The 14,519-nt window shown below is 35.9% G+C and overlaps 1 protein-coding gene across 1 annotated transcript in view; it reads right to left on the bottom strand.

Annotated features, from left to right (window-relative positions):
* The window catches only part of LOC131682290 (hemicentin-1-like), a 257,573-nt gene extending 243,383 nt beyond the window's left edge, over positions 1-14,190 (bottom strand). The window contains exon 1 of the mRNA XM_058963671.1: positions 13,035-14,190. Coding sequence (XP_058819654.1) covers positions 13,035-13,083 — 49 coding nt within the window. The 5' untranslated portion in view covers positions 13,084-14,190. The remainder of the gene's footprint in view (positions 1-13,034) is intronic.
* Between the last annotated feature and the right edge of the window lie 329 nt (positions 14,191-14,519).

The following is a 14,519-nucleotide window of genomic DNA, read 5'->3' as shown; positions in this document are numbered from 1 at the left end:
CTCAACTATAATTTTGAATTGAGCTCAGCTACAATCTCTGGAAGAATCGATATTTTCTATAGTAACAATTACAATTCGTAGAAGCACTAAACTTTCACTTATTTAGCAAATAACTTTGAATTCCTACATATTCTTTTTTTAGAGTGGTCCAACTGGAGCTGTAGAGCTTGGTTCTCCGGAAGAACTCCCTGTCAGAATCACTCACTGCAATTGCAGACGAGACGGGAACTGTCAACCACTAAAACACTGCTGAAGCCCAATTGCAAGCAAGTGGTAATTTTGATTCTGACATTGAGTGTACGGTTCAGATGTAGGATTATGGAGATTTCATAATCGCGTGGAAACGAGCGATTATATGTTTCTGCTTGAATCTATGTTTACAAATTTGTAAGTGCTAAAGCGGTCACTTCATAACCGCACAGTGTTTCCAAATAGGCAACAACGTTATCAAAATTGCTTTGACCACAAAAAAAATGATTTGTGAGCTGTAGTTCAGCGAAGTTTGTGTAAAAAGTATTTCCCATTCTATACAGGGTGTTTGGTTCAGGGTTAAGAACCTCTCGAGGGGTGATTGATTGTCATAATTGGAGGAAAAATCGTTCTACACAAACATTCAAATCTCAACCGTTACAAAGTTATTGAACTTTTGGTGTTAAAAACTCCTTTGTCTTAAAATACTTCTGACTCAAAAAGTATAGTTTGTATTTCAATTTTTTAGATCCATTAAGATGGCAAGAAAATTTCTCATTGAGTGATGCCCTCACATGTTCAAGCTAATGTATTTAAGTAACCTTTTCAAAGTAATTTATTTAAAATTCAACAATTTTGATTGATTTTTCGTTCATTTCTCGAAAATCTTAATAGCTACCATCATCATTTTAATAATTCAGCTTGTTAGTCTTGAAGAGCGGCATATTTCGTTCTTTAACATGATACTCTTATCTTTTCTTGTTTGCATGTGTTTGGGTTATTAAACTTGGATATTTTTATCTCATTTTCACTAATAGTAGCTCTAATTGAAAAAGTATGGCACATTTAGTACTCTTAATTAAAAGATATTTGTACATTAATCGGTAGGAAATTTTCTCAGCTTTCCAATGGAATGTCAGGAATATCGATATAATGCATATTTTTGGGACTAGAGTCTTTTAAGCACTTGCAAGTCGATTACTGGAAAAGTTTAATAATGAAATTACAAAGAAATAAGAAGAGATATGAATAGGACGATGAAGGACAAAATATGAATCTTCTTAAAACCCAACTTTTGGATAATAAATATTGCTATAATCATAATTCATTCTTTGAGAAAATAAACAAAAACCTCCTCAAAACACTAACATTTAACTACTTTTCAACTAAAAGGTAATCAAAACTAGTTAACTGAAAGATATGAGAACACCATTCAATAGGAAATTTTCTCACCTTACAAATGGAACTAAAAGACTTAAAATACAAATTATATTTTTTGAGTTGGAGGTATTTTAAGACAAATAAGTTTTTTTGTACAAAAAGTTCGATAACTCTGTAACGGTTGAGATTTGATGGTATGCGTAGAACAATTTTTTTCTCTAAATATAACAGTCAATCACCACTCGAGAGGTTCTTAACCATGAACACCCTGTATAAATGTGGTGATTTTTCCCCCCAAAAGTTGAGAAGCAAATTATTGTTTTTTATTCAGACAAAAAACTGTATTTAGCAAAGTTGTAAGGTTGCAATAATATGCAACAACTTTGCTGAAGGGACTATCTTGGTTTTAATAGACATTTGTGGAGCTCTCTATGATACACTACTGAAAATCACTTTTTCTAAAAAAAATCTTTGCGATTTTTCAGAATTTCAAAAGTCTTTGTCCGGCCTTAGAAAATACACAATCTTTCAATACAAGTTTATATGTATTTCTTATATCGGTGTAGTTATCGAAAATTTTAATGTCAAAAAGTAATATTTTGATATGAAATAACAATTGAATCCGCAAATTTCCACAGACAAGCAAATTCTAGGATAACCATTTGTCACATACTGTCTCCTTCTAGTAAAAACATGCATTCATAAAATGACTATAAAACTCGGTTAAATTATATCACATATTTAAGAGTGAAGGGAGGATGTGTAAAGAATGTAGTTACATAGTAGAGAGGAGCTGCTTCATAGATTCGTATGAATATATGTCTGCGGAAATTCTCGATTTGAAATTTTATTTCCCACCAAAATGTTGCTTTTTTCGCACTAAAACTTTTTATAACTCCCTAGATATGAGAGATAGAAATAAACTAGCTTCACAAAAATTATGTATGATCTTATGCCGGACAAATTCTTAAAACATTTCGATACTCTCAAAAATCTCTAATAAAAGTTATTTTGAAGAAAGAGATTTTCAGTGGTGTATCATAGAAAACTCCAGAAATGTCTATTAAAATTGAAAGATAGATATATAGTCTCTTCAGCAAATAAAAAACTGCCTTCAGTAAAGTTGTAGTAACCCTACAACTTTGCTGAAAGCAGTTTTTTTATTTGCATAAATGACCAAACAAAAATTTGCTTCTCAGCTTTTGGGGGATTAATCACCAAACCAATACTTCTATAAAATGGGAAATATTGTATAAACAAACTTTGTAGACGACACTATGGCTCGACAATCATTTTTTCCTATTCAAAGCATATTCGATCACGGTTTTGCCTATTTGCAAACACTGTGTACCGTGGTGTTTTTATGTTTGCACGATCGCTGGCATCGGTTTTCATGGATGAACGCGAAGGACTCGAGCGTTTCTATGTTAACGCGTATATCACGTTTGTTAGTGTGTACGCAACTTCGCCTAAATTAATTCGATTGCATAACATATTTGCGTGGGCTCTTGAACGATCGAGAAGACTCGTGTTTCAGATACTTAATTTTGAGTGTACGGTTCAGATGCTAAAAAAGAGTAAGTTTCCTCATATCTCTAGAGTTCCCGGTCATGTCGGGCTGAAACTTCTTGTCTAGTGTACACGAGGATTTTTTTGAAAATAGTCCTACTGAAGGTATGGACCTAATCGCAGGGACGTTTTATTGTTTGATTGATCACGAGCTTTGGTTTAAGTTCGTGATCGCAATTGCATGTTCGTGTTTACAACCAATATTGTATTATCGCGCATGGCTAGAACATTTGTATGTCAACGGGCTTGATCGCGTGGACGCCCACGCATGTATGTAACTTCGAGTGTATGGACTCGTTTGTACAACCATGTAACCGATTGCATATTCTCGTTGAATGTTCGTACAAACCACCAATTTGGGTGTATGGTTCAGATCTAAAAGAGTGTTAGTTCGCCCATTTCATTATAATATCTGGTTTTGGGATCCTGATATTATGAATATGTTCATTTTTTTTAATTTGAAGACTGAATGCATGAACCTAGATAGCAAGAACCAAAGGCAGAAGCTTCCGGACGCGACCGATTTATTTTCGCATGAAAACGGGTTAACAATTTGACTTGATCACCTGGGCGTCTCAATGTATGCGAAATCGCGAGCGCAATCGTATGCGCAGATGAGCGCATGTGTGACAAGATTTGTATTATTGCGAAGGACAAGATCGTTGCATGTTAACGTTTTTGATCGCGTGGGTGTTTTTATTTTGTGTATGCTAGCAGGTTTATAACTTCACAGTAACCCACATTTTGTATTTTTTACAGGAAATGGGAAAAACTTCCGCATTTTATGTAAAAATACAATCTCATTATTTTATCAGTAGATCATTGATTCGTGTTGTCTAGTAAAAATAACATTACAAGTACTACTTTTCAATTGACGAGCATAACTGACCCACATTTAGCTGAACGCACCAAAATGCACTTACCAATAATTTACTAATTTGACAAGGGCGCTGGCTTTATCGTATTCGAAAGATCGAATTTGTTTATTTGCTAAAATGTCTTGCCTATTTTTTCGTGTTCTACACTACCCATGATCGCATAGTTGTCCCGTTTTCTATGGGATTTCCTATCTTTATGGGACTGATATGCGATCATGGGCAGTACAGTGGTGTAACCCCTTAAACTGAACTGGACTAACAAACGCGGTGGTCTGGTCGGGTGTACGGTAAATAGACCAGCCTATTAGCAATAACGTCGTGACAAACTGTTAAGATTCCAAAAATTCCTTCGCACTCAACCAAGATCCATCGATTGATGCCAGATCCATTTGATAAAATCAATTGCATACTGGAACAGTTGTTTTTTTGTTGAAAGTAAATAAATTCCATAAAACCACACCAATCGATCCAACTCTAACACCAGTACCTACCCTCTGAAACCAAATCGCAGCCACGTAAAGTTGGACTTGCAAAACCTCGAACAACAGCTGAACCAATCGTGCAAATGTGTGGAAACAGATAAACCTTATAAATATTGAAAAAAACCTCGCACATGTATTAGATAAAAAAATATGCTTGCTCCGATCACCGCGTTTACTCATAGGTAGGTACCGTGTACCTGTTTTTGCCGTGTTTTATTTTTTGCTTTTCATAATTCTTTTATTACCTTTGTCTTATTCTCTTCGTTCGTCGCTGGGGTCGTCGCCAAGGTGCTTATAGTTCTAAGGTGATTCGTCTTTGGCAGTAACTAGGTGAGGAGTGAGGTAAGCGTGCAGCAGACTGCGGGGATGAAAAATGACAGCGAACAACTTTGTTTACCCACTGAAATCCAAGCAAACATATGGAGAGAACTAGTAAACAATGTTGTTAGCTGTCGTTTCTAAAACAAACATGGCTGATCGGCGTTTTTGAGGATCGTATCACCTGAGAATAAAAACTCCTTGGTCGTCGCTATAGCCATACCGGAGGGGCTGCTGCCTGTAACGACTTTTGCCGTTTCTTCTGTTTTCACAAACTTTATATGACTGCGTTTGCTTGCTTGCTAGCTTGTCAACAAAGTACGGAAATGGACATCAATGAAAATGTGTAGCAAACGGTGCAGTAACTTCATTACCAATCCAGTAGGTATGTATGCCCTCGACTGGCAGAGAGTACTTTGGTTTTCGTTGCAGGTGTTATTCAATGTGTCCCATTAATTTGCATAATGTTATTGAGCGATTAACTAATTGACTGTCCTGATTCGATCGGAGCCGCTGTTAGTGCTTTGAAGATTTATGATGTGTGGATACATGAGTTCTGGTTGTACACCACTTTATCAATTTTATAATTTCTCACCACTAATTATTTCAAAACGATTTTAAATCGTTTCAAGAATATTGTTGTGCGACATACTGAAATATTGGAAGCATCTTGAAATACCTGTTTTGAAACAAATCTGTAAATCTATATATATATAAAAGTCAAAGTTTGTATGTATATGATTTATAGACTCCCAAACGGCTTAACCGATTTTCGTAAAAATTTGCACACAGTAGGTATTTGGTATGGGGCGTGTTTGTGTGCTATTAGTTGGAGATTATCTGCCCGCCAGATGGCGCTTTGGAATAAATTATGTTTTCCTCCTATTTCGCAGAGTGTCGCAGCAACGCGCGATGGGTATTAGCTAGTTGGAAATAAAATGGAAAAATTTCGTAGACGAAAATGTTCTAAATGTGGCATTTTGTAAAATTTTTAGCTTGTCGACGAGTTCCTTACAAATTTTTCATATGCGCCAATTTTAAACGCCGCAGCTAACAACAATAGATAAATTTCCTTCTGGTTGGAAAATGCTTATTTGATTTTTCTTAGCTAACTGACTTCAGTGTAGAATTCAGTTACGCTGGAATAATGTGCTTGGTAGCTATTTAACGGCTATTATTGCAAACAGCTGTAAAGGCACAAAATAAATGATCACATTTCTTATTAGGAAATTCAGGAAACTCTTCTACGACTGCAGCACTATCCAAGAGCTAAGCAGGGAACTGAGGAACAGTCATGCTTCTCAAACATACAGCTTTATTCTAAAGTACGCCGGGTCGCATTTTCTAACAAATAGGATTTGCATTCTAATTAACGACAACCGATTCATTCGAACCACATTCGTTCGTTCTTCTTGAGTTCTCTTGCCAGTGGTATTTTTTCAGCCTATTGAAAATCCGCGAACGTGTTTCCAATCCATAAAAAGAGAAATGACGAAACATCAATAACTATCGCGGAATAGCTTCATTGCCCACTCACTCGAGTTGGGGATTATGGAACCACTTCAGGGTCAATGCAAGCAGTACCTAAACTACGATTACTATGGCTTGACGACTGGACACTGAATAGCGACTAATCTGACGATTCCAGCATCCTGCATACCAGGAAGTATGGAATGTCGCGCTCAAACTGATATTATTTACACCAATCTATCCGCCGTTTTCCATATGAGAATCGATAAAATGGGGAAATTTGAAATCAACGGTTGTTTTTACAACCATTTTGAACCTAGCTTTCAGATCGAGAGATAATTGTTGTCAGATTACCAGGTACTTAATTTTATACCAGTAATAGTGCAGGGCAGCTACTTTGGACCGTTGATGTTTCTGCTTTACTTCAATGGTGTATATGCAGTGAGCTCTTCGCAGGTTCTGCACAGATAATCTCTAAATATTTCGTCTCATCCACTCAATTCAGTATTGCCTATTTCTCAGACAACAGCATAGAACCTTCGCTGATGGTGCTATAATAAGAACTGCTTTAGTGTGAATCCAAAACAGTGTTCGATGATCGAACAGATTTTTACTCGCCTGATATGGTCACCCTACAAACGAACTGGATCGGTTTTTAGGTAAAAGGCGAAGAGCTTACCAGATGAAGCGTTTCTGCACCTTCTCAATGCTATTAATATGATAAGGAGCCCAAACAGAAGCGGCACACTCTAAGATGCTGCGTATAAGCAAACAATAAAGCATTTTCAAACTGTACACGTTCTCGAACGACTGAGTCTCACACCTAACATGCAGAAAGCATTGGCGATAGTAGTTCCAAATAAGCTCCTAAATTTTCGACGACGAAGGTGCAGTGTACGTGGTTTGCCGACATTTTATAGTTGAACATCTTCGGCGACAGGAACCGAGTAGATGTAATCACGCTGCATTTTTCTGTATTTACTTCCATTCCGTTGATGGTGCTCCAAGGCTGAAGCAGTTTACAATCCTCCAAAGATTTTAATAGTCGGTAGAATTTCAAATCATTTGCATGCATAGTTTACGGAGATTTCAAAAACGGTGCCAAGATCATTTATAAACAAAATGAAGAGCAATGGTTCAAGATGACTGCCTTGTGGCAAACAGAACAGATTTCAAAAGGCGTAGAAAGTGCGTCGTCGAATCGAACAAAAGTCCCTCGTTCTGTGAGATACAAAGCAATTCAATCTGTTAATTAATCCGGAAATCCAATGCGTTTCTCGGCAAAAAGGTGATGTGAACCACGGTCGAAGGCCTTTGACAAGTCTACATAAATTGAATCAACTTGTTGTCGCTTATCAGGTTTGTCGAAGATGATGGATACATAAACCGTAAGGTTTGTGGTCGCAAATCGTTTACTAACGAAGCCACGTTGTTCCTTGACGATGTTATGACGCGAGGACTGATCAATAATGTCATATAACAAACAATCAAATATTTCCGGGAGGCAGCTGAGGATCGATATCGCACGATAGTTCTCCAAGTCATAAACTTTACCATTGTTGTGAACAGGTGTGACACAATGTCAGTCAACGATCGATTAAGAAGATATTATTATGAATATGTTAAAAAATATATTCGTTAATTTGGGAGATATTTAGGTATATAGATATCTAATATTGCATAGACCCTAAATCGTCGCTGTTGTGCTATCTTATGACAAGCGCCATTTAGCACATTTCGAGAAAAACGATTTTGAAAGTTTGAGATTGAATATCTTGCAACTTATAAATGGTATAAACAATCCAAAGAAGACAATTGATGCTTCTATCTATTCTGCATTAATCTCTCAAATATTACGAAGATCGGTTGACTATGTTGCGAGTTTTTACTATGAATGTAAATAAAAGTCGCACTCACACGTGTCATAGGCGTGTATTGATGACAAAATTTGTATGACGTGTCATAATCGTGCATGGAAAATTTTCCATAGAAAAAAATCATCGCTTTTTAACTTTTATTCATATCTTTGTGTTCATATGGTCTATGAACATTCGGTGAAATGCATTTTAAGGGAAATGAGTCAGGGAATCTAGAAAAAATTGTTATTCTTGATTACAGTGTTGCCAAATATCTTTTATTTCCAGTTCAAAACTAAAACTGTTTTTTTCTCACAACTCGTATAATTTTCCTTCAAAAATGTTTATGCCATTGTGCTCCTCAGACATTTTCACACATAAAGCCGTCTAAAACTTCAATATAACTTGAGCCAATCCCTAGATATAGTGATTTGAAGCAAAAAACTCACAATTTCTCATCATGTTTCTAGCTATATCTAAGTAACCAAGTAGAATTTCTAAATTCTGAAAACGCCACTTTGTAGAGATTTTTCAAACAAGTAATGTGGCATATCTAACTCAGTTTACCCCAAAATGGCGTTTGTCATAAGATAGCACAACAGCGACGAAATGTTAAAAATCTAACATTTTCGAATATCGCCCAAAACACTTTTATCTGCATTTTGTTCCTGGAGATTTTCCCCGCCAACAAAGTTCATTGGTTTTAAAATATTAAAGAATAATAAAGCTATAAGTACGAGAAACTCATTACATATGCATAATAAAATGCTCAAGAACCCCAACATCACGAATTCTAACTAAGATCGCAAAGATTTCGGTTGATTCCTGAGATATTTTCACAATGAAAAAACTGAAAAATGCACGATTTGGGGCTCAAAGCACCACAATAATTAAGAATAGCGGTTTAGAGGGCGTATCAAATATCGTATTTAACAAGAAACGAACTTATTAACAACTAATCACAATAGTTGTATCCATTAAAAACTATAATTTTCTGAGAGCTATATCAAAAATTATATAATTTACTGTAGTTTTCCCCAATATTTTCCCATTTTGGCAAAAACACCAATCGAACTGGGTTGGAGTCAAAAACTGTTCGAATGATGTGAAATTTGACATCTGAACTTACTTCACATATATCAAAACATGTTCCACCTGAAATAGATGAGATACCAGCCAAATGCTTAATAAATAACGGCTCCGAAAGGTGGAACGTATACGGCAGTTGCGTTAGCAAGATTTGATGCATTATTCTCGTCATTATGATTCGATATGATATTGCCGCGATATCATAACGATATTTTGTCCGTGTAGTAAAGCTGGAGAATCCATGTGTCCTAATAAAAGAACAACATTAAATTAATTAAGTGTCCGTTAGCTGAGCGATGCAATTAATGAAAATGCAATTTCCAATTTGATTCAGTTTCCGAGAGATCTTTTTGTCAAATTTCTGTAAAAATATTGTGTTTCGCAGGGTATCTGCAGCTACGGTCGGATTTGTTTTTAATAAGGAAAATTTTAACTGGAACTTGACAAATGATAGGCTATTCTTAAACTTTCATAATTTCTTTTAAAAGATCTGCAAAAGCTTTGCCCTTTATCAGCGAGTAGTGTCGATAACTACATATGAAGAAAGGCTTACGTAAGGTCCAACATTTCCGGAACATTGATGACATTATAGAAAACATTCTTGACATCAAATAGATTATGCAATATTAATTCCTAAAAGGTGAAATAACATTAAACCAATTTTCGCATTAATGGCACAAGACCTAACATAAATTAAGTTTGATTTTTGTGTTTAGATATATCACCTAACTAGACTCCCAGTTGGTGCTAGTTCGTCGCTGTTATGCTATCTTATGACAAACGCCATTTTGGGGTAAACTGAGTTGGATATGCCACATTACTTGTCTAAAAAATCTCTACAAAGAATTTTGACATTCTGCTTGGTTACTGAGATATAGCGAGAAACGTGCTGAGAAATTTTAAATGTTTAGCTTCAAATGACTGTGTCTGGGGATTACCTCAAGTTATCTTGGTGCATAATATGTTTTTATGTGTAAAGCAATCTGAGAAACACAATGGCATAATCATTTTCAAAACAAAAATACACGAATTGTGAGAAAAATGCAGTTTGCGTTTTATACTGGAAATATAGCATATTTGGCAACACTGTAACCAAAAATAACTATTTTTTCTAGATTCCCCGACTCATTTCTTCGAAAATGCATCTCACCGATCGTTTATAGACCAAATGAAGCCAAAGATATGAATGAAAGTTAATAATACATGATTTTTTCTATGGAAAATTTTTTCATGCAGGATTATGACACGTCATACAAATTTTGTCATCAATACACACCTATCACAGGTGTGAGTGCGACTTTTGTTTACATTTATAGTAAAAACTCGCAACATAGTCAACCGATCTTCGTAATATTTGAGAGATTAATACAGAATAGATAGAAGCATCAATTGTCTTCTTTGAATTGTTTATACCATTTACAAGTTCCAAGATATTCAATCTCAAACTTTAAAAATCGTTTTTCTCGCAATGTGCAAAATGGCGCTTGTCATAAGATAGCACAACAGCGACGAATTCGAAACACAAAAATCAAACTAAATTTAAGTCAAATTGATGTTATTTTCTATTTTTAAATCAGGTACTGCCATCAAAAAAATTGAAAACGAATTAAGATGTGAAATCGTTTACATTTAATTATTACATTAAGTCATTTTGTTAATTTCTTGTTGTCTTGAATTTCGGTATTTTTTAAATCAGCAAAATCGAAATAATACATTATTACGAAAAACCTATTTGATCTACCTAGCTGTGAGATGAGACATTTCTTGTGTCACTACTTTGATCTTTCATAAATTTTTCAAAATTTGTGCGGAATACGTATACAGCTAGAGACAGTAAAAACGTAATGAAATTAATAAAATACAATAAATGAACAAAACGCATGAAACGAATAAAGCAATAATACGACTAAAAATCATAAAATGAATAAAATTACAAAATTAATAAATCGAATAGAATAGAGAAAATAACTCGTTTTGAAATGAATGAAATGAACAAATTGAATATAATCAATATAGGTATAAAACAATAAAATGAAAAAGTAGATAAAATCAATTTATTAAAAATGAAATAAAAATGTAAAAAATAAAATGAATAGTATAAAATAATAAAACGAATTAAACTACCAAAATGAATATAGCTCAGCATAGTTCAGGTAGACTGCCCGTTATTGCACGTTGCGATTGACCGAATAAGTGAAAATGCACAATGAACCGAAAAAAAATCTGATTGAGAGGAGCAACTCATTCTCACTGTGCATGTACTACTGACCAAACATTTTCATAACATGGTAACGATGCTGGCCACATCCAACGATATTCCACCGGGGAAGGAAACTACACTTGCTATTGATAGTGACCAAGAAACTATGTTAGTAGGAAAGGGAAAAGATCATAGTAGACAATATGATCTTAGCACAGTGAAGACCCGTTTTTATCAGCCCCCTGGTAAATTTTAGGCTGATAAAACGGGGACATTGATGAAATCGGGACATATATTTTTCTCTCTTTTTAGGAAACTGAAGATCTTAAAAAAATCTTCTTTAGTCCCTAGCAGAGTTTACAATTTCCGCATTCGTGAACAGAATAAGGCGATATTTCACCTACTTCGACCAGCAATAAAAAAGCAAACATACTATGTAACATTGTTTGCTCTCCAACTTTTCTCGACAAGACAGCATTGGATCTCATCTTTTCGCGGTATAATATGAGATGATATTTTCGCGCCTAATGTAAAACTGCCGAATAACTAATGGTTTCGCAAAAATTCACAAAAATGAATAGATACAGATCCTTAGAACGAAAATACTGCAATAATGTGGGGAAATAAATTCTATAACGTAATATATTAATGGTTTTTCTTGAACTTAATTTATCACGAGGTTCGAAGCTGCGAAATTATCACGCTTGCATACTGCATTGTCAGCAAATTCTCGCAATTTCTTGAAAGGTGAAAAGTTGGGTCCGTGCCTACTAAGGATGATAAAGCTGTGCGATAAACTGCTTGTCGTGAGAATGAGCGAATATTTTAACCTCTGGTCCCTAGATATAGTCTCATAACATTTCCTGATTATTCAGCCTAAATTTCCCTTAAGGGGGTCTGACAGTGCAAAATTTAAAAAAAAATGTTTTTTTTTCATATTTCGGATCTCTAAGATAAGAACAATATGCTCAAGAAAGGATTTACTCTAATTCAACTTGGTTTGTCTGCTAGAGTTGATAAAACTACCAACTATCAATTTTCAAATAAAGCTGATAAAATCGGGTCAAAAAATAAATAAATGAAGCTGATAAAATCGGGGGTTGATAAAATCGGGGGCTGATAATATTTTTCTGTTGTAGTTTCGGTTTATTTACAACCCTCGAATTTTTTTTAGGACAATTTCTTAGCAAGTTTTAATTCTGTTAAAAAATATTTAAAAAAAAAAGATTTACCATGTTTCAAGATATTTTCTCGCTCAAGCTTAACGAAAACTAAAAAGCTGGAAATGACCATTACAGTGTAAATAGGAAGCAACACTTCCGATGGCCGGCTGTCAAGTTGCGCGTTTTAAGTTCTCAGAAATTGATCGCGAACGACTTTCGTACATACAGTGAAGACCCGATTATCAGCACCATGTTGATATGTTTAATAACTTCTTCCAATGCAGTTGGATTGATTTGCAGTCTTCGACAAAGTTGTAGACAACCTGAGTATATAGTGCCTCCTAGCGGTGGAAATGCAAGTTATCCAGATAAATTGTCGAAAAATCCCATACAAATTTCAAACGCGTTGGACCAGTAGCTAGACTTGTCCGATTTAGTTAAAACTTGGAACAGATATTGCTGGTAGGACTAGGAATTTACTCAGGGTTGGCCAGATGGGGATCATTTTTTTTCCTTGTCGGTTTATTGTGTTGTCTAGCGATACTTTTCGTCGTTGCAGTTGTTTACTTTAATCAACGATAACTGAAAAAATGACATTGGATAGCTCTGCCATAATCAACCAGCGAAAAATTTAGAAAATTCAGCATTATGCAACTCACCTTTAAAAATCCTTGATATATCCATCGTGCCGCGTATCAAATTCACCATGACGCAACTGGAACCAAATGGCAGTCTATGTTCATACAATGAATCCTCCCAAGATCGGGTCCGATGTTGTCTTTTTGCGGTTCAATTGTCACAAACAAAACAAACGAATCTAACCACCAAATCTAAATAGCGCGTTTTTTTTTTGCTCTCTGATTTGTTGATGGTCCCAACTGCTCACTTCACCATTTTCATTCCCTTCGACAACCGCTTCAAAACCGCCGTCACTAATTCACGTGGGTATCACCAAAGCCGCCAGGTAAACTGTCGATCAGTGTCGATAAATCTTCGTTGCGTTGATTGACTGCATTTATTTTCGCGCTATGGTCGAAAAACTGTGCCAAGCAACGCAATTTGATGCGTTTGAAAACACTCAGCAAGGTTCAGCCACTGGCAGCCACAAATTCAAAACCTCTTGATCTTGTGTCTGAAACCACTGCTTATTTTTGTTTGATTTTTGAATTGCTTGTACCTTCTTTTCTTCTCGGCAAACTGCACACAATTAACCAATCACTTGTTTTTCCTGCTGCCGTTTTCCACCAGATCTTCAGCTCTACTTTTAATTGATTCAATAAACATTTGTTTTATTTCGCACTTTCCTTCTATTGCTTCTCTGTTTCGTGCACTTCACCTTCACAAGCACTCCGCTTTGTGACTGCTTCAGTTGTAAAATGTAAACAAATGCTCACATCAGCCACAGTAAACAAGTTGCAGTAATTAGCGAAATTAAGTAATCACCTCATCCATTAGCATAATCAATCGCCAAACCAATCACTATCGGTTGTCGAAATTCACCAAGCATTTAATTAGGGGGCTCCATCAACTGCCATCAGGCACAAATCGATTTGCACATTGATGTTCAGCTTTTCGAGCTGCTCGCACACTCTATTGTTTCATTACCTGAGACCCTCACCCACGCACAAACCCACGAACGAATTCGCGCGCTTGCTCAGCCACGTATCCTGTCGGGCTGAGGTGACGGAAACGACGGGATCGGCAAACAGGTAAATCCAGGTACCTTAGCTTTACCTTTTCAAGCACAAAAATCCAACAAACGGGCAAACGACAACCAGCAGCAACACAGAACCAACACGTCGTCGTACGATGTGACGTTATTCCAAACTAAACAATGCTGCGCCAACGAAAACATCTGCCACCCCGAACTGAAAGCGGCTTAGCACGAAGCCGACCGAGCATAGCCGACTGGTGTAACGAGCAAACGGTCGGAGCTTTTCCTCATGGTTGCCAGATGAGCTACGAGCTGAGCGATGCTTTGTCAAGTATTGATGAAACAGTCACATTTCCATACAAAATATAGTTACTTATTACATACATAATTTAAATTAATTACACTATTGCGCATTGACTAGGTATCCTTGTAACCAAACGCCACATTTCTGGCAACCCGATTGCACAGGTAAACGCGTTCAAAACCAATC

The sequence above is a fragment of the Topomyia yanbarensis genome, chromosome 2 (genome assembly GCF_030247195.1).
Source record: "Topomyia yanbarensis strain Yona2022 chromosome 2, ASM3024719v1, whole genome shotgun sequence".
Classification (NCBI taxonomy): Eukaryota; Metazoa; Arthropoda; class Insecta; order Diptera; family Culicidae; genus Topomyia; species Topomyia yanbarensis.
Note: the sequence above shows the minus strand (reverse complement) of the source record. Positions and strands in the feature narration are given on the sequence as shown.